We start from the raw sequence: 26,345 nt of genomic DNA on the forward strand, positions 1-26,345 counted from the left end.
CTTATCTCCACTCGGACTCGTATCGGGTGACCTTCTCCGGCTCGGCTTTGCCGAAATTCGTTCTCCTGGACAGGGTTCGTCTACCTGTACGACTTTTCGTACCACGGGTCTTGAATTGCACTAGTTGTCAACAACTAGGGCACACAGCTTCCCATTGTGGAAATCGGCCCCGCTGCTCGAAGTGTGGAGAGAGTCATGCGGATGGCGTTTGCGACAGAGACATTGGAAAGTGTCTTTACTGTGGGGCGGCCCCGCATGACCTCACAGAATGTTCTGCGTATAAATTGCGTGGAGATCATTTGAAACGATCTCTCAAGCAACGATCAAACCGCTCGTTTGCAGAAATGCTGAAAATCGCCACACCACCTGAACAGAACCCCTACACCTGTTTGTCTGCGGACGATTGCGACTCTGACGACCCTCAAGAAGGTACATCTTCAACTGTCACTCGTAGCTTTAGGAAGAGGAAAAATATATCATCTCCTAAACTCCCTAGCAAGGGTTCGAAGATATCTCTTGAAGGCCCTCCAAAAGTAACAGCAGAAGGAAGTGTTGTTAAAAAAAACGAAAAGACGAAGCCAAAATCTCCTAGTTCCGGAGACTTGAAATCGGAGAAAAAATATCCAACACTTCCGGGGACACCCAAAACCCCGAAAGTCCCCAAGGAACCAGAAAACACATCAAGTGCTGGACTTGTAAAATTCAGTGACATTGTAGACTTTATATTTTCCGTCTTCAAAATTTCTGACCCCCTAAAAGGTATTTTGATGACTTTCCTACCACAAGTTAAAATGTTTTTGATGCAGCTGACTGCAAAATGGCCCCTCCTCTCAGCAATTGTTTCCTTCGATGGCTAATTTTTCGAACGAGGTCAAGGATTCGATCACTGTTTTACAGTGGAACTGTAGAAGTATCATCCCGAAAATAGATCCTTTCAAATACTTAGTAAATAATCTGAAATGTGACGCATTTGCATTGTGCGAAACTTGGTTAACTTCTGATGTATCACTAAACTTCCACGATTTTAACATCATTCGCCTGGATCGAGATAATCCCTATGGAGGTGTGCTTTTGGGGATGAAAAAGTGCTATTCCTTCTTTCGAATTAACCTCCCCTCGATATCAGGTATTGAAGTTGTCGCATGTAATGTCACAATTAAAGGCAAGGACCTTTGTATTGCTTCCATCTATATTCCTCCTAGAGCCTCAGTAGGGTACCACTGGCTCAGCAGTATCATGCAACTTCTTCCCGCACCGACGTTAGTTTTAGGAGACTTCAACTCTCACGGTACGGGATGGGGTTGTCTTCATAATGATAACAGATCAGCTATGATCTATGATATTTGCGACAACTTCAATATGACAATCTTGAATACGGGAGAAATGACACGAATTCCCGCACCACCAGCAAGACCAAGTGCGCTGGACTTATCCCTTTGCTCGACATCGCTACGGTTGGATTGCACGTGGAAGGTAATCCCTGATCCCCACGGTAGCGATCATCTGCCTATCGTAATTTCAATCGCCAGCGGATTAAGATCATCGGAAACAATCAATGTTTTGTATGACCTCACACGAAATATTGATTGGAAATGCTACGCAATATCGATATCTGAAAAACTAGAAACAACACAAGAACTTCCTCCGGGGGAAGAGTACACGTTTATGGCTGGCTTGATTCTCGATACTGCGATTCAAGCTCAGACGAAACGTATACCCGGCGCGAATACTAACATTCGTCCACCCAACCCGTGGTGGGACATAGAGTGCTCATCACTGAACGCGGAAAAATCCTTCAGCATTCAAAAAGTTTAGGAAATATGGAACACCTGATAATTATAGAAATTACGCAGCGCTAGATAAGCAAATGAAGAACTTAGTTAAAGCAAAGAAACTAGGTTACTGGCGACGGTTTGTTGACGGATTAACAAAAGAAATATCGATGAGCACTCTTTGGAACACAGCCCGACGACTGCGCAACCAAAACACAACGAACGAAAGCGAGGAATATTCTAACCGCTGGATATTCGGTTTCGATAAAAAAGTATGTCCTGATTCTGTTCCGGAAAAGAAGATATCCCGCGCCGCGACTTCGAATACAAACGAAACACCGTTTTCGATGGTAGCGTTCTCACTTGCGCTCTTGTCGTGTAACAATAGAGCCCCGGGGTTAGACAGAATTAAATTCAACTTGTTGAAAAATCTTCCTGACTCTGCCAAAAGACGCTTGCTGAATTTATTCAACAAGTTCCTCGAGGGTAATATTGTTCCACACGACTGGAGACAAGTGAGAGTTATCGCCATTCAAAAACCTGGGACACCAGCCATTCGTATCGGCCGATTGCTATGCTTTCCTGTATCTGGAAGTTGTTCGAAAAAATGATTCTCTTCCGTCTAGACAATTGGGTCGAGACTAATGGTTTACTGTCAGATACACAATTCGGCTTCCGCAGGGGTAAAGGAACGAACGATTGTCTTGCGTTGCTCTCAACCGAAATTCAAATGGCATTTGCTCGTAAAGAACAAATGGCATCAGTATTTCTAGATATCAAGGGCGCTTTTGATTCAGTTTCTATAAATATCCTATCTAAGAAGCTGCACCAGCATGGTCTTTCGCCGGTTTTGAACACCTTTTTATATAATCTATTGTCCGAGAAACACATGTATTTTGCACATGGTGATTTGTCGACAATACGATTCAGTTACATGGGTCTTCCTCAGGGCTCATGCTTAAGCCCCCTTTTATACAACTTTTACGTAAACAACATTGATGATTGTATCAACACATCTTGCACGCTAAGACAACTTGCCGACGACAGCGTTGTGTCCATTATAGGACCCAAAGCTGCCGATCTCCAAGGACCATTACAAGATACCCTCGACAACTTGTCGACGTGGGCTCTTCAAATGGGTATCGAGTTCTCTACGGAGAAAACTGAGCTGGTCGTATTTTCAAGAAAGCGAGAACCAGCACAATTACAGCTTCAACTAGGGGGTGAAACCATAGCTCAGGTCTTCACATTTAAATATCTCGGGGTCTGGTTCGACTCCAAAGGCACCTGGGGATGTCACATTAGGTATCTGAAACAAAAATGCCAGCAGAGAATCAATTTTCTTCGCACAATAACCGGAACTTGGTGGGGTGCCCACCCAGGAGATCTGATCAGGCTGTACCAAACAACAATATTGTCCGTAATGGAATATGGATGCTTCTGCTTCCGATCCGCCGCGAACACCCATTTCAGTAAACTGGAAAGAATTCAGTATCGTTGTTTACGTATTGCCCTAGGTTGCATGCAGTCGACTCATACGATGAGTCTCGAAGTGCTCGCGGGCGTCTTACCGTTGAAAAATCGATTCTGGGATCTCTCATATCGATTGCTAATCCGATGCGATATCTTGAATCCAATGGTGATTGAAAACTTCGAAAGGCTTATCGAGCTTTATTCTCAGACCCGTTTTATGTCCTTGTATTTTGATTACATGGCTCAGAATATTAATCCTTCTCTGTTTGTTTCCAACCGTGCTCATTTCTTGGATACTTCTGATTCTACTGTGTTTTTCGACACATCCATGAGAGTAGAAATTCGTGGAATCCCGGATCACGTACGCCCTCAAGTGGACCCAAATATTTTGTCGTGAATACGACTTACTTTACTATGGGGTGCCTTTTCAAAATTTACCCTCTGAGAGAGTGATAAGTTTTTGATCGTGAATATCTATTGTTGTATCTAATGAATCAACATAATTCTTGCGTCATGCCATCGGAAATATGATCACAATTTTATGATAAAATTTTCTGTTTTGTGACATAGTCTCAAATAATTCAAAATTAAACTTTTCTGAAATGTTTGGTATAAACGAGTATCAAAGAGGATAATTCATAAGGCGCTTTTGCCTTTCTCGTATTTTTTAATGCTCATAGCTCAGTGATCTGTGAAAGGATTTATATAATCTAACTACCAATAGAATCGAAATTTTTCAATTTAAACGTGTATAGCAAAAGCATTGAAGTATTTCAATAGTACACTATTGAAAAACCTGTCTCATTTGATCCATGTCAACACCAGCCAATCATAACCCGTTCTATGGAAGAGAACAAAATATCTGCTGCTGTACAACAAATCGTCCGGCAAAAATGTTCCAAAAAGTGGTGAATATCGCAGTGAGTTCCTCAATTTGGTCCTTGTGAATGCTAGAAACGAATCCCTACAACATATTGATAGTTTCTTTCAATGAATTATGCAAATCCGAAATGAAATAATCGACATTAAAATTCTGTATGAGGACTATTTTTATAGCCTTTAGGACCGCCCATTAGTGAAAAAGCTACAAACGAAATCACATAAAAGGAAATCTCTTAACAAAAATTCAATCAGTTTGGATTGTCACTGCCACTGCGAGCAGATGTGTTTTGTGTCGTCTGCACAATTAGTTTCGCTTTCGACAAGAGCGATTACGTCACAGCTGCCAGTCATTAGCATTGGTGAAAAAACAACGGTGGAGAGCATTGCACAAAATCAGCCGTTCTAATGGCTCTAAAAGTTTTCTAAAGAACTATTAGGATTTGTTGTTCGCAAATCGTGGGGAAATATCCTTAGTTTACTGCAAATCTAGAACAGTTTGGTTAGATTTGTGCACATTTCGCTGTGTGAAACTCACAGTAAACGAGATCAAGTGAAGCCTTCTTTGTTTTTGCGAAAAATGTTCTAGAGTTTAATATCGTAGAGAATTACGCAATTTGACCTTTCTGAATGCTAGAAACGAGTCCCTTCAGCATATTGATAGTTTGTTTCAATCAATTATGCAAATCTGAAATGAAATAATCAACATTAAAATTCTGAATGCGGCTATTTTTATAGCCGTTAGAACCGCCCATTAGTGAAAAGGCTACAAATGAAATCAGGTAGAAACAAGCCTCTCAACAAAAAGTGAAGCCTTCTTTGTTTTTGCGAAAAATGTGCAAAGGGGAATGCTCGCATAGTTTATACAATTGATCAACTAATTGATATTCGGAAGTGTTAAGGAACATGTCAGTTGTTTTCGTATTCACGACATCCAGTTATGTCTCTGACATTACCCACCCGCCTTTTTTATAATAAATTCAGAACAGTCAACTGTGAAAAGATGTTTTACACTGACGGATCAAACATCAACAGGTCCACAGGCTTCGGAATCTTCAATCAGAACATCACCGCTTCGTACAAACTCAGTGATCCGGCTTCAGTCTACGTCGCAGAATTAGCTGCTATTCAGTACACCCTTGAGATCATTGAAACCTTGCCCAAAGACCATTACTTCATTGTCACGGACAGTCTAAGCTTAATAGAAGCTCTCTGGGCAATGCAGCCAGGAAAGTATCCCCCATATTTCCTGGGGAAAATACGGGAACACTTGCAAACTTTATCTGAACGGTCTTATTTAATATCGTTAGTCTGGGTCCCTTCGCATTGTTCCATTCCGGGAAATGAAAAGGCAGACTCATTGGCTAAGGTGGGCGCATTAGAAGGTGATATTTATGAAAGACCAATCTGCTTCAATGAATTTTTCAGTATCTCTCGTCAGAAAACTCTCGAAAGTTGGCAAACTTCATGGAGCAATGACGAACTGGGACGATGGCTGCATTCCATTATCCCTAGGGTATCGACGAAACCTTGGTTCAGGGGGATGAACGTGAGTCGTGACTTCATTCGTGTGATGTCTCGGCTCATGTCAAACCATTACACATTCAACGCGCACCTCCGGCGTATTGGAATCGTGGAGAGCGGTCTCTGCGCTAGTGGCGACGGTTATCAGGACATCGAGCATGTCGTATGGACGTGTACGGAGTATCGTGACGCCAGATCTTTATTAAAGGACTCCCTAAGGGCCCGAGGTAGACCACCCGAAGTTCCGGTCCGAGATGTGTTGGCTAGTCGGGATATCTCTTATATGCTTCTTATATACCAGTACCTCAAACACATTAATATCCAAGTGTAATCTGTTATACCTCGTTCAGAAAGTATAATCTCCACCTACAGGTTCGACACTAACATCCGCCCGATTCTCTCGATCACCGTCCCTGTCCACCATCTTCATTGGAACTAACAAGATCTTTTGTGTCACTAACTTTTCGTTCCCCCTTTCCCCGTCTCTTCACCATCTCGATGGCAACTAATTAGATCTTCATCGTTTTCAGACATTTTGTTTCCATACCCCCTATTTACCTCGGTTTCTACAATATTTACTTTTTTTATTTTTCATTCTCTTCGTAACATCACCATCACCGCCAACGGTCCAACGCTCCAGTCGATGACCAGCATGCGGGCCACCCGCCGGGCCTTTGTAGCCTGAGGGTGTTTCCCGCGGACCCACACGAACCGAAAGGAAGCGGCCATAGATAGCGCCATCAAGTCATGCAATATTCAATTCACCGACCACTGCCGAACGCCAGCTAAAAGCTTTTTTCGAAAATTCGAGACGACATAATCTAATGATACTATTCTAGTTTTAAGTTAGTCGTTAATTAAGATTAGAAAATACCCTTGGCATCTTAGAGCTTTAGCAGTGTGCCTAAAAATATATATTATACTATTGATTAAAAAAAATACAACTACGATCAGTGTATCTTAATAGCAAGCCAAGCTCACGTCTGCTTCTCGCGTAGGATGAAGAGAAACTGCGGGTGGGACAGTTTGTTTCTTTTATTTTAGTAATAATGGTCTCAATTTAACCGTGCACAATATTTATTTTATCTATGTGCTCAAATATCTAATCAGCTTAAATTCAAATAATTGGAAGAAATCATTGAATAATTTACTTCACCTTCTGTCCAACATTTGCTTAAGGAGTATATGGAAAAGTAGTTAGCAACATTGATTATTGAATGAAAAGCGAAAGAAAAACATATTTTGAAATCAGTTTTCGATATATTGTAGAAAAATTACATTTTTATGCATTTCACTGATTATATTGAAAAAAATCCTAGTTTCTATGAAACGCTCGCACTTTGGATTTGACATGCTTCATTAAATTCTGCACAGTTACTTTTGTGACTTTCCTGGTGGCGACTGTCCAATTTTTTTTGAACTCCTGCATGTTCTGGGGCACTGTATCTTCCTTCCGAAAGTGCCGCTTGACAATTGAAAGGTATTGAATTGGCCGAAAATCCGGGCACTTCGGTGGGTTGATGTCCTTTTCCACGAATTGTACATTATTTTTTGCCAACCACTGCAGAACGGAGTTGGCGTAGTGGGCTGAAGCCACATCCGGTCAGAAGAGAGGAGGAGCCTTATGCTTTCTGTGCAGTGGCAGCATTCTCTTCTTCGAACATTCTTGCTCGTACACCTTGGCGTTAATTGTGCCCTTCGTGAAGAAAATCGACGACCGCAAACCACAGGTACAAATTGCTTGCCAGACCAACACCTTCTGCCCAAACTTTTCCATCGTCACCGTGGTGTCAGCGTCGTCCAGGTCCTGGTACACCGATTTCGTGTAATATTGCGGTCCGGGCAGCGCTCGAGAGTCTTACTTGGTGTAGGTTTCGTCGTCGATCAGGATGCATCCGTCTTTATTCTGTAGAATCCGGTTATACAGTTTTCGCGCTCCTGTTTTGGCCTGAACTTGCTGCACCAGGGACTTTTTCGGCACCTTCTGTTTCTTGTACGTTTTCATGGAGTTCCGAACTTTGATCCGTTGAATCATCCCAATGCTGGTGTTGAACTGCTTGGCCGATGGGTTTTTCCTGATGTACTCAACCACTTGAATTGATGCCGATCTTACGATAATTGCTGAATTGTCAAACAACTTCCGTAAACTGTAAACTAAATGGATCTTACGAATGGCTCGGTATTTTTTTGTGTTAGTTTCCTTTCGGTTAAAATTTTAGATTTGAATGGATTTTCCGGGCCGGGCTGACTGGGACCCATTTTCCTACCGGGTCAAATCCTCAAGTTTTATCGAACTTCTCGATAATATTTTTGACACTGGTGTGGTGCACTTTCACCCGTTTTTCTATTTCGTTGTACGTGACACCACTTTCTGTGCACCAAGTGTGCATAATTTTCTTTCGCGTTTCCTGATCATTTCAGCTCATCATTGAAACGATAAACCGTACCGAAACCAATCGATTGCGCAGCTGTTATTGACATGTAAACAAACATGTCACCGCAAAACACGCTGCAAAAAATTAAGCCATTTCAGAGTAATAACTGTTTGAATGTTGCTAACTACTTATCGATACACTCCTTAAGATGTTATGCATCAGACATTTTTTTGGAGATTGGAACATGTATTATGAAAGATTTGTCAATGATGCTTCTTAGGGCCGACAGATAAATGTGACGAGTATATGGAAAAGGCTTTACGCAAATTGTAATTAAGTCAGGCATACTTACCTACATCTGCATCGGATAGTGTAACTGATCTCGCTACTGCGGTTACGATTTTTTCGGAAGGGATGATGGCAGCTAAGTCTAATTGTTCGCTTACTGTTTCTACAGTTGCTGTCATTATCTGCAAATTGAACAAGGTTGATTTGTAAGCTATTATCAAACAATGATTTAGCACTTCGAGTACATAATATATGGATCAATGATAAACTTACATCTGTGTATCTGAATATTTTTCTCACATTATAGTGGTTTTCAGCTGGACATAGAATGCGACGGAATCGTCGCAGGATAGCGAAATAATGAGCGTCAGAACCACTGATGCCAGGTTTGCAGATTGGTATGTAAATTTGCAATTTCGTTTGTTAGCAGACTTTGCAATTAAGCCGACTTTTTTGCAGATTTTCGAAATTTTTATAAACTTTCGTCCATTTTAATGACTTTTGCTATTTCTGTAGGGTTTTCGTTTGGTTTTTTCTAAATATTGAGGTCGCATAGGACCATTTCTAATACGCAGACGCCTAAAATTTCACCTGGCATCGCTGCCAGAAAATTGGACAGTTGTTTTAACCTCTTCGCTGTCTGTTGTATTGAAATTAACTAGCATTGGAGCCAAAAGAAAAAATAATCGGCTGTTGGATTGAGGCCAATTGCATTTTCAACTGGTAAAATTCCTTAGCGACAATTGTTACTTCATTGTTCATCGAAAGCATCAACAAATGTATATCTGTCAAAGACGACCAACTTTTTAGAGTAGACAAATAGCACAATCAAATAAAGCACGAGGTTTTGAAAACCAAGGCGTCGATTAATACAAAATATAAATGAAAACGAAACATACTAAGCACAAAATAACCATTATGTACTATTCAGACGATCCGTCTTCTTTTGTCACAGTCAATCTCCGTCACCGGCACCGTCAACATTAATTACATGCATTCTTATGGAGCCATTCACACGTAACGTCACTGTCACGGAACATCTTGACAGACGGAGCGTGTGAACGTTCCGGTAAAGAAAGTATTAAACTAATTTTGACGGAAGCTGACGTTCTGGTGACGGTGACGGAAGGAGGCGGATCGTCTGAATCGTACATTATGTCAAATAAAGAGCACACGCTTAAAAAATCCGTGCAAGTTGTAGCCGTAATCTGCCACATACGCATTATCAATATGAATTCATTATGACTGAAGTTTTCTTAATAATAAATAAAAAATTAGTCATTGTAACGGTCAATTTAAAAAATATTTTTTTCTGGCTTGTGGTCGAAGGGGTTGAATCGATGGGAATGACAGTTTCGCTATCTTTGAGGCATTTTGTCGCAATCTCATCGCATCGCAATCTTTTCTAGCCGACAGTGAAAATCACTATAAGTCTGACATAAACCTACTAGAGGTGTTATAATAACACTACACGGGCAAAATTCCGATACTAGAAATGAGCTAAACGAGTCATGATTTGGGAAAATAAGTTTTCGGATCATGATCCATTTGGACTGATTTCGCTCAAATTTAAACGTAATTCACTTGACGTTGTTGGGTATAACTTCAGGCGTGTTTCTGCAACGATGGTAATTTTTGCAACATGATTGTAGGCGTCATGTTTTAAAATATGAAGATTTCAAATGAATTTCGAAAGTTTTAAATGAAATGTTATGTTATGATTTCAACTTATCACTCAAATGATGTACATTTGAATAGAAAACGTGACGGTTTCGTTTACTAAGAAATTAATAAAATAAATAATATAGAACGTGTAAATAGTGTTGACAGCTTTGATGGTTAGTGTTCGAAATTTCAAGTGTTCTCGAACGAGAGTCGATCGAATCAAACAAGTCGAACGGAATAAAGAATGCGAAATTCGAACTCGAACGAAAGTGTAGATTTGTTCGTATCACAAATCCCTCGGATTGCAGAATCGGGATGAATTTCAGGTGTTTTTGTACAGGAGAACGTTTGTTTGTTTTTTTTTGCGCTGAAGAGTAAATTTCTGTTTCTGTAATGCGAATAATGAATTTCGCGCCAAATCGTATTCGGAGCTGGCAGCATCATCTAAGATTTATGTAGCTTTGATCAACTAAAGTCACTTTACATATCTTGTTTTTCCAAAATGTATCTAGACTGTCTTTTGAGCAGGGTTAAATCTAATCAATCCTAATGAAAAACGTTAAAAAAGTAGCACTATGTGAGAAGATAGAGGCGTAACCCACTTTGAGATAAAGACTACAGAAAAAATTACATCGTTAACGTAGATGAAGGATGATGAACGATCGGGAAGCTCAAAATGTATATTTCAACACTTCAATTGGGCCTTTTCTTTCGAGGCCAAAACTAGACGGTTTTTACACATCGTATTCTTTTCATATATGTAATGATGCTATGATTTCTGAGCATTTGTAAAATTGAGCGCAGGACCGCTTAGCATGACATCTTGGCACGACTCGATAATGTTCATAGTGCTTGCTCAATTGGAGTGTGGCATAAATAAGAAATTTTTTTGTAATACAGGGGTCCCTTCAAATTGAAAACGATGACTTCAGCATTATAACATCCCAACTACCGACATCTATCATCGACTTCAATTGCTGGAAGAACACAAAAAAATGCTTAACAAATGCTCAAATGTACACAGAACAATACTTGTATTTTCAGAATTATTTAGTCATTGAAATGTTAGGGCTATAATTAAAATTTTTAAGCTATCACCTATACATTTGCATGCAGCAGTCTATCGTGATCGACTTCATTTTTTTATTAGAAATGCAAGAATGAAACTGACATATGAAAAATATGCGATTGGCACATGACTGGTACAAATATTCGCTGGTATTTTGCTAAAAACAAGCTCAACGCAAAAAAATGAGAATACATATTTGATATGTATCACGAATGAATCATTTTGCGTTCTCATAAAATTTGAATTCGATTTTGAAAACATAAAAGATCATTGAAGTTATATTACAAATCAAAGCATTAAAATCCATATTCAAAAATTGCTTAAACATCTACTGGAAAGATCTAGATTTGTTAACGATTTAAAAATGTTTATTTTCACTTTTCAACTTTACTTCTAAATACGAGAAAAAATCTCACGACCTTCAAAAGTAATTGATAACGTTAACGATTTCATATTGATTTTATTTTGATGTCTCTTGCTAGTTGCAGGGAAATTCGAGTATTTGGCGAGAAAGAAAAAGTTTTCATCGGTACTATGATGACTCGGAGGTAACAACGAGGTTATCACAAGTAGACATTTGAAAACATAGTCTGTTGAAATATAAAGAATAGCAAACCAGTTTCAAAACTGATGTCACCCATGGCAAATATGTTATATACCAAAATCACTCTGAGGAATCATATAAAATTCGAAATAGACATAACAGTAACCCCCTCTCGTTTCAAAAAAGTACGGGTATGTAATGTCAGAGACATAACTGGATGTCGTGAATACGAATAAAACTGATACGATTTCTTTACACTTTCGAATTCGAATTCATAGTTTATCCAATGTTTGAATTGCAAAACTTTCCCCCTTTTCATTACTAAAATTTTTAATGATTTTTGACGTCGATTATCTCATTTCGGATTTGCAAATTCCATTGAAAGAAACTATTAAGGTGCTGTACAGGAATCATTTCTGCCTTTTAGAAGGACCAAATTGTGGTATTCTCTACGATATTAAGCACAGTTCGGGACATTTATCTTGAACGATTTTCGCACAGCGAAAAGTGCACAAAGCAAATCAAATTATTTTGGATTTTCACTAAACTGATGATTTCTACCTTCGATTTGCAAAGAAGTAATCTTAGTAGTTCTTTAGATAACATTTAGAGCCATTAGAACGGCTGATTTTATATAATGTTGTCAACTTTTCGTTTCTTGTTTTCTTTCTCTCCAATGCAACCATCAGCAGCTGATTCAATCGTTCTTGAATTGAATTGAAATTAGCTTTGCGTACAAACCGACACATCCGCTCGCAGTGCCAAATGATGCAAAACTGGTTTAATGCGTCTTCTCACCTTGACGACCGGAAGGCAAATGAGAACTACGACCTGAGCGTTTGAGGTTTTCAACCTCGCAGAAGGTGCACTCTCCGATGCCGCTGTTTGAATGCGTCTACTCGCTCCGATGTCTACTTTCATCCTACACACGAGAAGAAATGATCGAATTTCGACCACGATTCCCCTTTTATAACGTTCAGTTGAAGATATGTGCCTGACTACCTCAAAATCGTCGTCCTTGCGCGAAAAACCCATGCAAAAGTAAAGAGTTTTCCACGTTGTTTTAAAATTTTGAGAAAATTTAATTTTTGAGTTGTTTGTAGTTATCTCACGCTGTTCAAAATATTATCCTAAATTCCTGATCATATTTTTGATGAAACAGTGAAAGAATTATGTTGCTGCCTTTAATACAAGTCGAGATATTCACGATTAATTTCTGCCCATTCTTCCATTTGGCGAATTTCACGACAAAAGGTTACTATTTCGAGAATGCTCGTTAAATTGCAATACACGTGCACCGTGAATTGAAACGTCAAAATTTATTCAACCGTGAAAAATTTTCTAAACTGGTCTCAAAACTACACAAATCGATAGCCATTATCAGTAGGCAACTAAACAAACCGGTTTCGGCTATCCTGGTTTCCGATATCCGGTTCCGGAAACACCAGAAGTAGTGGTCATATATTCCAAAACGGATCTCACTCACTTTTATCAGTGATGGTTTGACCGATTTCCACAAACTTAAATTCAAATGAAAGATCTCACGGTCTCATACGAAATTCCTAAATTTCTTTCGTATCTGACTTCCGGTTCCGGAGGTATAGGGTAAAGTGTGTTCAATATTGTACACCGTCACTTAAACCGGCGAAACAAAAGCCGTAAAAAATTCTAAACTGGACTCATAACAGTTACTCCCAATCTTAGGGTCAACTGTCTAATGGTCCTACCAAAAAATACTGAATATTTTAGGATACGACAAAAATTTAGATTGTCGTTTAGAATAAAAACTAGTAGAGTTTGTACGTCATGGTGATTGGTGGCCGTACGAACCTACTTCGATTATACCGGTTCCGGGTTCCGGTTATTTATTCATCAATTTATTTATTTATTTATTTATTTATTTATTTATTCATTTAATTAATTATTTATTTATTTATTTATTTATTTATTTACTTATTTATTTATTCATTTATTTATTTACTTGTTTATTTTCTTTTATTTATTTATTCATCGATATAAAAAATAGACAAAATATGTTCTCATGAATATTTTTAATTATATTCATAAAACTAGTTTAAATTTTACTGCGTGAGTGCTGGATAGGGCATAGGGCAGTTTAACATAAAGTCGTTTGGCATAATACCGTTTCGCATAACGCCATTTGGCATAATGGTTATTTGGCATAATAGTCATTTGGCATAATGGTCATTTGAAATAACAGTTATTTGGCATAACAGATGAACATGCTGCTTAATAGAAATTGTTCTAATTTACTGCAATTTTGAAAGATCTACGGCTACGCGCATCGTTTTTAATGACCTGATGTCCGACCTAACTGAGAGATAGCTCCTAGCTTTGGGTAATCCGGACAAACACCCGTAAATAGACAGAGGTGATTCCTGTGGGGACGCTGACCCCCCCCCCCCCCCGCCCACACACACACACACACACACACACACACAGTGACCGGCGCTTCTGACGAAGGGTCGCCGGCGCACTCGCGGCCTTCGGCCATCTCGGCCTGAATCATATATGACGAACAGAATACTGTGCTAGCACTAAGTGACTTGCTTATATAAAATGATAGTGTGCTATTCACTACATAATTTTAAAAGTAAAAAAATAATAATGCTATTTCACTTAATATTATCGAAATATTTGGACCGAATATGAAATTCACATATTTCGTTCGAGTTTTCCTTGCACAATATCACTCGATCGAAACACAAACGAAAATTTACATTAGATTAAAATATTGGAAATCAAATTATTATTTTGACAAATGGCATTATGCCAAACAGCGTTATGCCAAATGACCTTATGAAAAACGGGCCGCCCCCGGCTTGAGGAATATCCGATTAAGTCAAACGAAAGGAAAAGAAGGCTTTGACAGTCGGTTTCCATCGTCATTCGAAAACTACTTTACCAATTAATTTAAAATTTCGTACACACTTTCTACATGTAAATACCAGACAGAGGATTGTTCCTTTTCCTTTCTTGTTTGTTACTTTAGGGGGATTTTACTGCTACAAACTGAGGATTTTTTCGTAAAAAATCGCTTTTTTTACTTTAACCACCAAAAATTTAAAAAAAATTCTAGAAAAATGGTGGAGTCTAGGAAAATATTTACTAAACTTTCCTGCTTTTATTTGTTGACTTCTAATTAGTATGCCGGTTGCCAAAATACTTCACAACAGCGATGCCAGATAGTAGGAGTGTCATTTCCGTAGATTGGCATTTTTCTCGCGGTGAAAACCTTTTTTTTGCGCTTCAGACAAAACTAGTTTCCGTAGTTCTCCGTTGATAAATTTAAATTTCCGTAGATTCCCGTAGAAAAAATCCAATTTCCGTAGATTTTGTCTACGGATCCGCAGATCCGTAGAAAATGGTCGAATCCTTAGATCTACGGAGATTTCCGTAGATCTGACATCGCTGCTTCACAAGCGGGTACTTGTGAGTGATGCAAACAGCCTTCCCTTCTTTATTACTGTAGTCTGTTAACCCACATTTACATTTTCTATTATTCGTACTGTACCACGCTGCTGCATCCAAACTAAAATTCTATTACAGTAGGCATGCGAAGCAGTATCGCGTTAAAAACTACCGCCGAAATTACCGCCGCTTGAGGTAGGTAGAAATTCTATCTTTCTAATTTTTACTGTCTCCTTGTTCGCGCTACTGTAGCACAAAAAATGTGACTCGCTGCGGTAGAAAAATGTACTTTGCCGCTGTAGAAAAAAGAAGATGATTGCGATAGAAAAATGTACTTTACCGCGGTAGTTAACAGTGGTATCGAAGAACAGTAAGCGCAGTACATTGCTTATATTATTAAGTTGCAGAATTATTTATGTATTTCAAATAAAGAAATTATGTAATAGCTGTGAGAATCAACTTTTGAACAGAGGCTAGTAGGGCCGAGAGTCTAATACCGTGAAAGTGAATCAGTTCACTTAGTTCGCACAGTGACTGTGTGATTAGTTCAATAAATTATTCATGTTTTCTGGACTTGCTAATTGATGGACAAGTAAACTCAATTCGACTTTACTGGTTCCGGAAAGTAGTGGGCGAAACATATTTTTGAAATGGTTTGATCGATTTTCACTAACTTCGTATAAAATTGAAAGACTAGTTCCGAAATGACATATTTATACGTGTAAAATAATTCAAACCGTGATATGAACAAAATAATAAAATCAATTAGTATTTCGATCGAAATGAATGAAAAACTCACTCGGAATGGAAATACTCGAAAGGCAGAGTTTCGAGTATTTCCATTCCGAGTGAGTTTTTCATTCAGTTAGAAGGTTTTGTTATTTTAAGAACAAATTAACGGATTAATGAGTGCGGTTAACAATAAAATACAATCAATAATTAAACACAGTACTAAAGAAACAAATTAGAATAGTAACTTAAACTGCCATAGTTAGATTCACTATACTCTATTTGTTCTACCGTCAATCATATGTATTAAAAAAAGTTTTTTACTGTGTGATAACATGCAGATCATCCAAATTTATTTCCATTGGTATGATCGCTGTCTTGCTATCCTCGTCAGCTGATTGTTCATTTATATTATTTTTCAAAAGTTGTCGCATTAGAAAGAGAAAAGTTGGTGCTTCGCATATCGCGTTCTCTTTGACAGCAACCTAAGGACCACCTGAAAAGTGTTGACTTCCGACCACTACCGTTTTTTACACTTTTCGATCTGTTACGCACTAAACACAGAATTGAGTCAAAATCGGTTATATCAATCGAAAGCTTCCCAAGAAACAAATGCACCTAGTGTTATAAAATATCTAGTATATTTACATGCCTAGAGCCACTTCAGTAAACTCGAAGGAAATTAAGTCTCTGATACACAAATAATTTCAACTGCACTGACTCTGTCAAACGGAAATCTTTATGATAATTGTTAGGTAAGGTTAGGTAGAGCTAACACCCACGCTATATCTGAGAAACGCTGGAATTGCGACTTAGCCCACAGTGGGAAGTTTGGGCCACCCTCCTCTAATAAGAAAAAATCGGTAAAATATTGCTGACTTTCGAACAGCTCAACAATAAGATCAGTAAAAAGTATCATTTACCGATCGATCGGTAGAGCTGAGCTGAGACTCATTTATTCATAATTTTATACTGAATTATTTATCACTCCATACCGAAGTTTGAGGACATTTACATAAAAATTGTAAATACAAGAGATTGGTAAGCTATAGAGCATTACTGCTATTTTGGTCGGTTTGGATTAAAACCTGGTAAAATATCATCTTTGGTCCCACAAAATCGATTTATTTCAGTGTGCTCGAAAAAACATTAGGCTTACTGCCCAAAACATGGAAAATATTCAGGTATCGAAGACTATATCTTTCTGAAATCATTATTAGCTTTTCAATTTCAGTAAATTATGTAATTATTCGAAATTGTGCTGATGATGATCGCTAGAAAGCATACTAGCAAGTATATTAGTAAAACAAAAGTTTACCATTTGTATTTTTTATCCTCATGTTTACCGGAATCAATTAAAATTCAACGCAGCTTGTATAGATTCTACGATGAATTATTCTTTTGCTTTGGATTTACTTTATAAAAATTTTCTGACGAAAAATGATTTCCACTTCGAGTCACTGAAATTCAAAACGTAGTGAAATACTCAACGATTTCTTCAAACTCGACATTTGATTTTTCTAGTTGGGAAAGAGTTATACAACCAATTCTGATCGTTCAATAAAAATACATCTTTAAAGATAGTAACATCGACAAAAGGTTCGGAGAGGAATTCAAACTTCTTCTTGTCCTTATTTGAGTAAAGCTTCTATTGGGTTGTAAACACAGTCTAAATATATTGTATGCATGGCTAGATTACAGTAAAAGGCTTCTGTGTTTCCGTTGAAGAGACTTGAAAAAGTTCTTTGAAGAATCCCTTAGAAATGCATACGTTTGAAATAAAGATATAACTAGAAATAAAAATGCAAGGAAAAAATGAAATTGCCCGCTTCAGAAAACTTGATTTTTGCCTTTCTCTATAGAAAGGTATTAGAATTGCCGGAAAAACCGACTTTCGAACGGAGCCTCGGAGACCCATAGTGTTATATACCATTCGACTCAGTTCGTCGAGATCGGAATATGTCTGTGTGTGTGTGTGTGTGTGTGTGTGTGTGTGTGTGTGTGTATGTGTGTGTATGTGTGTGCACTTTTCGAAGATATTTGAACGCGCTCAATTTTCTCAGAGATGGCTGAACCGATTTGAACAAACTTAGGCTCGTTTGAAAGCTACTGTCGGGCCATTGATCAAGTTCAAAGATCAAATGGCTGTGACTTTTGGTTCCGGAGATATGATTGTATAAGTGACGTAACCGACAAAAAGTGTTGTATTTGAACGCGCTCAATTTTCTCAGAGATGGCTGAACCGATTTTAACAAACTTGGGCTCGTTTGAAAGCTACTGTCGGGCCATTGATCAAGTTTGAAGATCAAATGGCTGTGACTTTTGGTTTGCCTTTCTCTATAGAAAGGTATTAGAATTGCTGGAAAAACCGACTTTCGAACGGAGCCTCGGAGATCCATAGTGTTATATACCATTCGACTCAGTTCGTCGAGATCGGAAAATGTCTGTGTGTGTGTATGTATGTATGTGTGTGTATGTGTGTGCACTTTTCGAAGATATTTGAACGCGCTCAATTTTCTCCGAGATGGCTCAACCGATTTTAACAAACTTGGGCTCGTTTGAAAGCTACTGTCGGGCCATTGATCAAGTTTGAAGATCAAATGGCTGTGACTTCTGGTTCCGGAGATATGATTGTATAAGTGACGTAACCGACAAAAATCGTGCTATTTGAACGCGCTCAATTTTCTCAGAGATGGCTGAACCGATTTTAACAAACTTAGGCTCGTTTGAAAGCTACTGTCGGGCCATTGATCAAGTTCGAAGATCAAATGGCTGTGACTTTTGGTTCCGGAGATATGATTGTATAAGTGACGTAACCGACAAAAATCGTGCTATTTGAACGCGCTCAATTTTCTCAGAGATGGCTGAACCGATTTTAACAAACTTGGGCTCGTTTGAAAGCTACTGTCGGACCATTGATCAAGTTCGAAGATCAAATGGGTGTGACTTTTGTTTCCAGATATATGATGGTATAAGTGACGTAACCGACAAAACACATTGATTTTTATCGCTCTTATATATATATATATATATATATATATATATATATATATATATATATATATATATATATATATATATATATATATATATATATATATATATATATATATATATATATATATATATATATATATATATATATATATATATATATATATATATATGAGGGTGCCAGCATTTTGGGATCACCTCTATTTTCGTTAAGCTCTAGTGCTCAAAAGTTTAAGCACCTCGAAAAGCGCGTTCAAATAGCACGATTTTTGTCGGTTACGTCACTTATACAATCATATCTCCGGAACCAGAAGTCACAGCCATTTGATCTTCAAACTTGATCAATGGCCCGACAGTAGCTTTCAAACGAGCCCAAGTTTGTTAAAATCGGTTGAGCCATCTCGGAGAAAATTGAGCGCGTTCAAATATCTTCGAAAAGTGCACACACATACACACACATACATACATACACACACACAGACATTTTCCGATCTCGACGAACTGAGTCGAATGGTATATAACACTATGGATCTCCGAGGCTCCGTTCGAAAGTCGGTTTTTCCAGCAATTCTAATACCTTTCTATAGAGAAAGGCAAACCAAAAGTCACAGCCATTTGATCTTCAAACTTGATCAATGGCCCGACAGTAGCTTTCAAACGAGCCCAAGTTTGTTAAAATCGGTTCAGCCATCTCTGAGAAAATTGAGCGCGTTCAAATACAACACTTTTTGTCGGTTACGTCACTTATACAATCATATCTCCGGAACCAAAAGTCACAGCCATTTGATCTTTGAACTTGATCAATGGCCCGACAGTAGCTTTCAAACCTTTTCTTAATGGTACGGCCTTCTACTGCTGCTTGAAACTCCCGTAGATTTCAAAAATGTACTGTAGCTTCCTACCGCCAACGAAAAAAAAGTATTCTACTGCGGATGAAAAAGTACTTTACAGTTGCGGACGAAAATGTATTCTACCGCTGTACTTTACGGTGTTTGCTCAGAAGGTGTATAGTGAAAGGTTGATTGAATTAATCTTTCACATGCATATGCATTATTTTTGCGGAAAGACGAACTATTTATCTATTTGAACAAGTGATTATATTTTATTGAACTAAGAATTCGTTGAAATTATTCTTTAATCTTTTTGAATGATGCAATTTGTTATCTGGTATCAAGACCTGTTTGTACATGAAAAATTGCATTTGCATGAGCCTATCTTGTGAAATTTTTGTGTTGACTATATTTTATGTTTAGAATAATCCAGACTAATAAAAGATTGAAATTTATGGCTATAGAAATGCATTCATCTTACATAGGGTTATTGTACTAATAATCATTTCAATTGTGGAGCTACCACGTTATTTTGAGGATTACGCGACTACCAATAAACAAATTATGATAAAATCGGATGAAATATCTTTGTTTCGGCTCTGAAAAATCAGATTACGGCATAATTGTACATAATACTGGTGTTATTATCTTTACGAATGCACCATATTTCAGCTTATTGATATACGGAGCTGAAATGAATGAAGGTACCGTAACCCTACTCAGAAAAACCCTTCTTAATCCACCTAGTGGTGTGATAATGCCTTTCTCTTCTTTCATAACAGTTTCATGAAAATATGTTTCATAAATTTATAAAATAATTTTAGACGCCAATTGATTCAGATTGATTCGAGTAGTTCACAAAAGCATGCTTCAGTGTTTATGTCACACAGTCAGCATCATTTTTCCAAACTAGTGCTTGACATTTGCGTTGCCTATTTGTATGGGAACAGTGATGCTAATCTAAAAAACCCTTCTTAATCCACCTAGTGGTGTGATAATGCCTTTCTCTTCTTTAATAACAGTCTCATGGAAATATGTTTCATACTTTTATTAAATAAATTTGGATACTAATTTTGACACCAATAGATTCAGATTGATTCGAGTAGTTCACAAAAGCATGCTTAAGTGTTTATGTCACACAGTCAGCATCATTTTTCCAAACTAGTGCTTGACATTTGCGTTGCCTATTTGTATGAGAACAGTGATGCTAATCTAAAAAAAAAGCCTTCTTAGTCCACTTAGTGGAATTTTCATATATCTTGAAAAATCACCATAGGGGGGAGTACATGAAATTTTCGAAATCGAAAAAAAATTTTGATGCCAAAAGGCTTAGAATTGCATGGAACGTCGAAATTTAGTGTCATCTAAAAAAAAAATGTTTTTGAAAAAGTCGACTTTTTGGGACTTAGAAAAAATATGAAAATTTTTCTAGGTCCCAGAAAGTTGATTTTTTCAAAAAAAAAATTTTATTTAGATGACACTAAATTTCGATGTTTTATGCAGTTTTAAGAGTTTCGGCATCAAAAAAAATTTTCGATTTTGGAAATTTCATGTACTCCCCCCTATGGTGCTTTTTCAAGATCGAAAATTGTCAAACGTTTACCACCGGGCAGCACCCCTTACGCATGTCCGATTTAGCTCAAATTTTGCATGAAGGCATTTTTCGAGGTGCTTAAACTTTTGAGCACTAGAGCTTAACGAAAATAGAGGTGATCCCAAAATGCTGGCACCCTTATATATATATATATATATATATATATATATATATATATATATATATATATATATATATATATATATATATATATATATATATATATATATATATATATATATATATATATATATATATATATATATATATATATATATATATATATATATATATATATATATATATATATATATATATATATATATATATAAGGGTGCCAGCATTTTGGGATCACCTCTATTTTCGTTAAGCTCTAGTGCTCAAAAGTTTAAGCACCTCGAAAAATGCCTTCATGCAAAATTTGAGCTAAATCGGACATGCGTAAGGGGTGCTGCCCGGTGGTAAACGTTTGACAATTTTCGATCTTGAAAAAGCACCATAGGGGGGAGTACATGAAATTTCCAAAATCGAAAATTTTTTTTGATGCCGAAACTCTTAAAACTGCATAAAACATCGAAATTTAGTGTCATCTAAATAAAAATTTTTTTTTGAAAAAATCAACTTTCTGGGACCTAGAAAAATTTTCATATTTTTATAGTCCCAAAAAGTCGACTTTTTCAAAAACATTTTTTTTTTAGATGACACTAAATTTCGACGTTCCATGCAATTCTAAGCCTTTTGGCATCAAAATTTTTTTTCGATTTCGAAAATTTCATGTACTCCCCCCTATGGTGATTTTTCAAGATATATGAAAATTCCACTAAGTGGACTAAGAAGGCTTTTTTTTTAGATTAGCATCACTGTTCTCATACAAATAGGCAACGCAAATGTCAAGCACTAGTTTGGAAAAATGATGCTGACTGTGTGACATAAACACTTAAGCATGCTTTTGTGAACTACTCGAATCAATCTGAATCTATTGGTGTCAAAATTAGTATCCAAATTTATTTAATAAAAGTATGAAACATATTTCCATGAGACTGTTATTAAAGAAGAGAAAGGCATTATCACACCACTAGGTGGATTAAGAAGGGTTTTTAGATTAGCATCACTGTTCTCATACAAATAGGCAACGCAAATGTCAAGCACTAGTTTGGAAAAATGATGCTGACTGTGTGACATAAACACTTAAGCATGCTTTTGTGAACTACTCGAATCAATCTGAATCTGTTGGTGTCAAAATTAGTATCCAAATTTATTTAATAAAAGTATGAAACATATTTTCATGAGACTGTTATTAAAGAAGAGAAAGGCATTATCACACCACTAGGTGGATTAAGAAGGGTTTTTTAGATTAGCATCACTGTTCCCATACAAATAGGCAACGCAAATGTCAAGCACTAGTTTGGAAAAATGATGCTGACTGTGTGACATAAACACTGAAGCATGCTTTTGTGAACTACTCGAATCAATCTGAATCAATTGGCGTCTAAAATTATTTTATAAATTTATGAAACATATTTTCATGAAACTGTTATGAAAGAAGAGAAAGGCATTATCACACCACTAGGTGGATTAAGAAGGGTTTTTCTGAGTAGGGTTACGGTACCTTCATTCATTTCAGCTCCGTATATCAATAAGCTGAAATATGGTGCATTCGTAAAGATAATAACACCAGTATTATGTACAATTATGCCGTAATCTGATTTTTCAGAGCCGAAACAAAGATATTTCATCCGATTTTATCATAATTTGTTTATTGGTAGTCGCGTAATCCTCAAAATAACGTGGTAGCTCCACAATTGAAATGATTATTAGTACAATAACCCTATGTAAGATGAATGCATTTCTATAGCCATAAATTTCAATCTTTTATTAGTCTGGATTATTCTAAACATAAAATATAGTCAACACAAAAATTTCACAAGATAGGCTCATGCAAATGCAATTTTTCATGTACAAACAGGTCTTGATACCAGATAACAAATTGCATCATTCAAAAAGATTAAAGAATAATTTCAACGAATTCTTAGTTCAATAAAATATAATCACTTGTTCAAATAGATAAATAGTTCGTCTTTCCGCAAAAATAATGCATATGCATGTGAAAGATTAATTCAATCAACCTTTCACTATACACCTTCTGAGCAAACACCGTAAAGTACAGCGGTAGAATACATTTTCGTCCGCAACTGTAAAGTACTTTTTCATCCGCAGTAGAATACTTTTTTTTCGTTGGCGGTAGGAAGCTACAGTACATTTTTGAAATCTACGGGAGTTTCAAGCAGCAGTAGAAGGCCGTACCATTAAGAAAAGGTAGAATGAAGTAGAGCAAAATTTGTTTCTACCTGTACCGTTCTGATCGTCGCTGGTACTCCCTCTGCGGTAAATGTACCATCAAGCAGTTGTAGCAGGCTGTAGAATTTTGAATGTGTAGAATGTACAAGGATAAATGTATTCTACCGCTACCGTTTGCATCCCTGATTAGTTGTGACTACTCAGACAGTGAATCAATGTGGAAAGAATGGCACCGGATGACGCGTTCAACTGTTGCACAAGAACACATTTACTTTATTAGCAGAACAATGACATGTCAGATGGTTTAAGAAAGTTAGTCGTCCAAAGCTTTGTAATTAACTCGGCAAAAATTTGGTTAATTTGATGCGGGAAGCTCTTTTTAAACACTAAGTTAATTATTTGAAAGAAACTTCTATTGCGAGATGATTAGCATCAAGCTACGTCAGAGGTTTAATCGACAAGGAGACGATAGTATATGTATAATAAAAATGTTCTACCTCATGGTTTCCGTTTAATTAGAAACAGGATGTGACTGTGAATACTTACAGAGCAAACATGCGGCATATGTACCAGTACACCACCAACCCTATGTAAGATGAATGCATTTCTATAGCCATAAATTTCAATCTTTTATTAGTCTGGATTATTCTAAACATAAAATATAGTCAACACAAAAATTTCACAAGATAGGCTCATGCAAATGCAATTTTTCATGTACAAACAGGTCTTGATACCAGATAACAAATTGCATCATTCAAAAAGATTAAAGAATAATTTCAACGAATTCTTAGTTCAATAAAATATAATCACTTGTTCAAATAGATAAATAGTTCGTCTTTCCGCAAAAATAATGCATATGCATGTGAAAGATTAATTCAATCAACCTTTCACTATACACCTTCTGAGCAAACACCGTAAAGTACAGCGGTAGAATACATTTTCGTCCGCAACTGTAAAGTACTTTTTCATCCGCAGTAGAATACTTTTTTTTCGTTGGCGGTAGGAAGCTACAGTACATTTTTGAAATCTACGGGAGTTTCAAGCAGCAGTAGAAGGCCGTACCATTAAGAAAAGGTAGAATGAAGTAGAGCAAAATTTGTTTCTACCTGTACCGTTCTGATCGTCGCTGGTACTCCCTCTGCGGTAAATGTACCATCAAGCAGTTGTAGCAGGCTGTAGAATTTTGAATGTGTAGAATGTACAAGGATAAATGTATTCTACCGCTACCGTTTGCATCCCTGATTAGTTGTGACTACTCAGACAGTGAATCAATGTGGAAAGAATGGCACCGGATGACGCGTTCAACTGTTGCACAAGAACACATTTACTTTATTAGCAGAACAATGACATGTCAGATGGTTTAAGAAAGTTAGTCGTCCAAAGCTTTGTAATTAACTCGGCAAAAATTTGGTTAATTTGATGCGGGAAGCTCTTTTTAAACACTAAGTTAATTATTTGAAAGAAACTTCTATTGCGAGATGATTAGCATCAAGCTACGTCAGAGGTTTAATCGACAAGGAGACGATAGTATATGTATAATAAAAATGTTCTACCTCATGGTTTCCGTTTAATTAGAAACAGGATGTGACTGTGAATACTTACAGAGCAAACATGCGGCATATGTACCAGTACACCACCAACCGAGTGAGGTTCGGGTTGAGAAACCGCTACTGGGACTGGTCCTGTAAATTAAAACAAAATTAAACCGTGAGAATAAAATGATTCCTTTACGTAATCGTTATTCACGGAAAGCGTTACTAATAAAAGAACTGATTTTTTGTATAGTGCGCATGCAAAGAAGAGCAGGTGTAAAATGTAGACTTTCAGTAGAATAAACTAACTATAGCTGATTATTGTTACAAGTAGAGCTACTATTTGATCTAATTGCATTATTCAATCTAAGTGCACAGTTCACAGAATAAGATAATAACCTGGCATGACCGTTCCGCATTGTTCCAGGATAGAATTAAAACAATTTGTGCTAGGGGAATGTCTAGAGATGGTACTCGGAAGGCAAAGTATCGATACCTTGGGTATCGGGATACTGAAATTTTGGTTATCGATACAAGGTATCAAAAGGCAATAAAGAATCGATACCTGTAAGTATCAATTGATACTTGCGCAACAATCATTTCAACATAAAATAAAATAGTCGACTGTGGCGTTATTTTATGATGTACAGAAAAGTGTTTCCACACAGCAAAAGAAGAATTGTAATAATCTCAATTTGATTATCAATCAATGTGAGCAAAAATTAGACGTACTGAACATCAAATGCAATAATTTTCTGTTTTCAAGAAATAAAGCTTGCTTCAGATAGAATTTGTACAAGGACAATTGTCTGTATTTCAGTTATTTGTTATTGAATTCAAGATCTTTTTTTTATACAAATGTAGCGTTTTCTTCATACTTTTAAGAAAAAATACGGATTCGTCACGGTTTTGAAGGAATTCTCGAATTTTTCCTGTAACACGGCACATTAGGCGGCGCACACCTTCTTCGTCCATCGTTTTAGCTATCTTATTCCACCAGGTCGTCATCTGATTGATGTCTTTGACAACCTTTCCCTTTGCCTTGAGTCTCCTTTTCATGATTGCTCAGTATTTCTCAATAGGGCGGAACTGGGGCAGTTGGGTTGCTTTAAGGTTTTTCGGAACAAACTTGACCCTTTTCTCTGCATACCATTCTTGAACGACTTTGCTGTAATGACAGCTTGCCAAATCTGGCACAAACATTACGGGATGGTCGTGGGATCGAATGAACGGAAAAATAATGTATGTATGTGTGATATTACATCAAAATTGCTGCGATATAATATCACAACAATCTTGGTGTCATTCTAAAGGTTGTAATAGTACACGAAAAGTTACACAATTTCC

At 37.1% G+C, this 26,345-nt stretch overlaps 1 protein-coding gene across 5 annotated transcripts in view; it reads right to left on the reverse strand.

Moving 5' to 3' along the window:
- Positions 1 to 26,345, reverse strand: part of LOC131438980 (protein unc-79 homolog) — a 676,107-nt gene that overhangs the window by 368,298 nt on the left and 281,464 nt on the right. For 4 of the 5 annotated variants that reach the window (XM_058609436.1, XM_058609433.1, XM_058609434.1 and 1 more), the window contains 2 exons: positions 25,069 to 25,148; positions 8,376 to 8,493 (listed from right to left, as the gene is read on the reverse strand). In XM_058609436.1, the coding sequence (XP_058465419.1) occupies positions 8,376 to 8,493; positions 25,069 to 25,148 (198 nt within the window). Of the gene's footprint in view, positions 1 to 8,375; positions 8,494 to 25,068; positions 25,149 to 26,345 lie in introns of those variants that run through there. The other variant, XR_009231033.1, reaches the window with a different exon arrangement.

Source organism: Malaya genurostris, chromosome 3, assembly GCF_030247185.1.
Source record: "Malaya genurostris strain Urasoe2022 chromosome 3, Malgen_1.1, whole genome shotgun sequence".
Classification (NCBI taxonomy): Eukaryota; Metazoa; Arthropoda; class Insecta; order Diptera; family Culicidae; genus Malaya; species Malaya genurostris.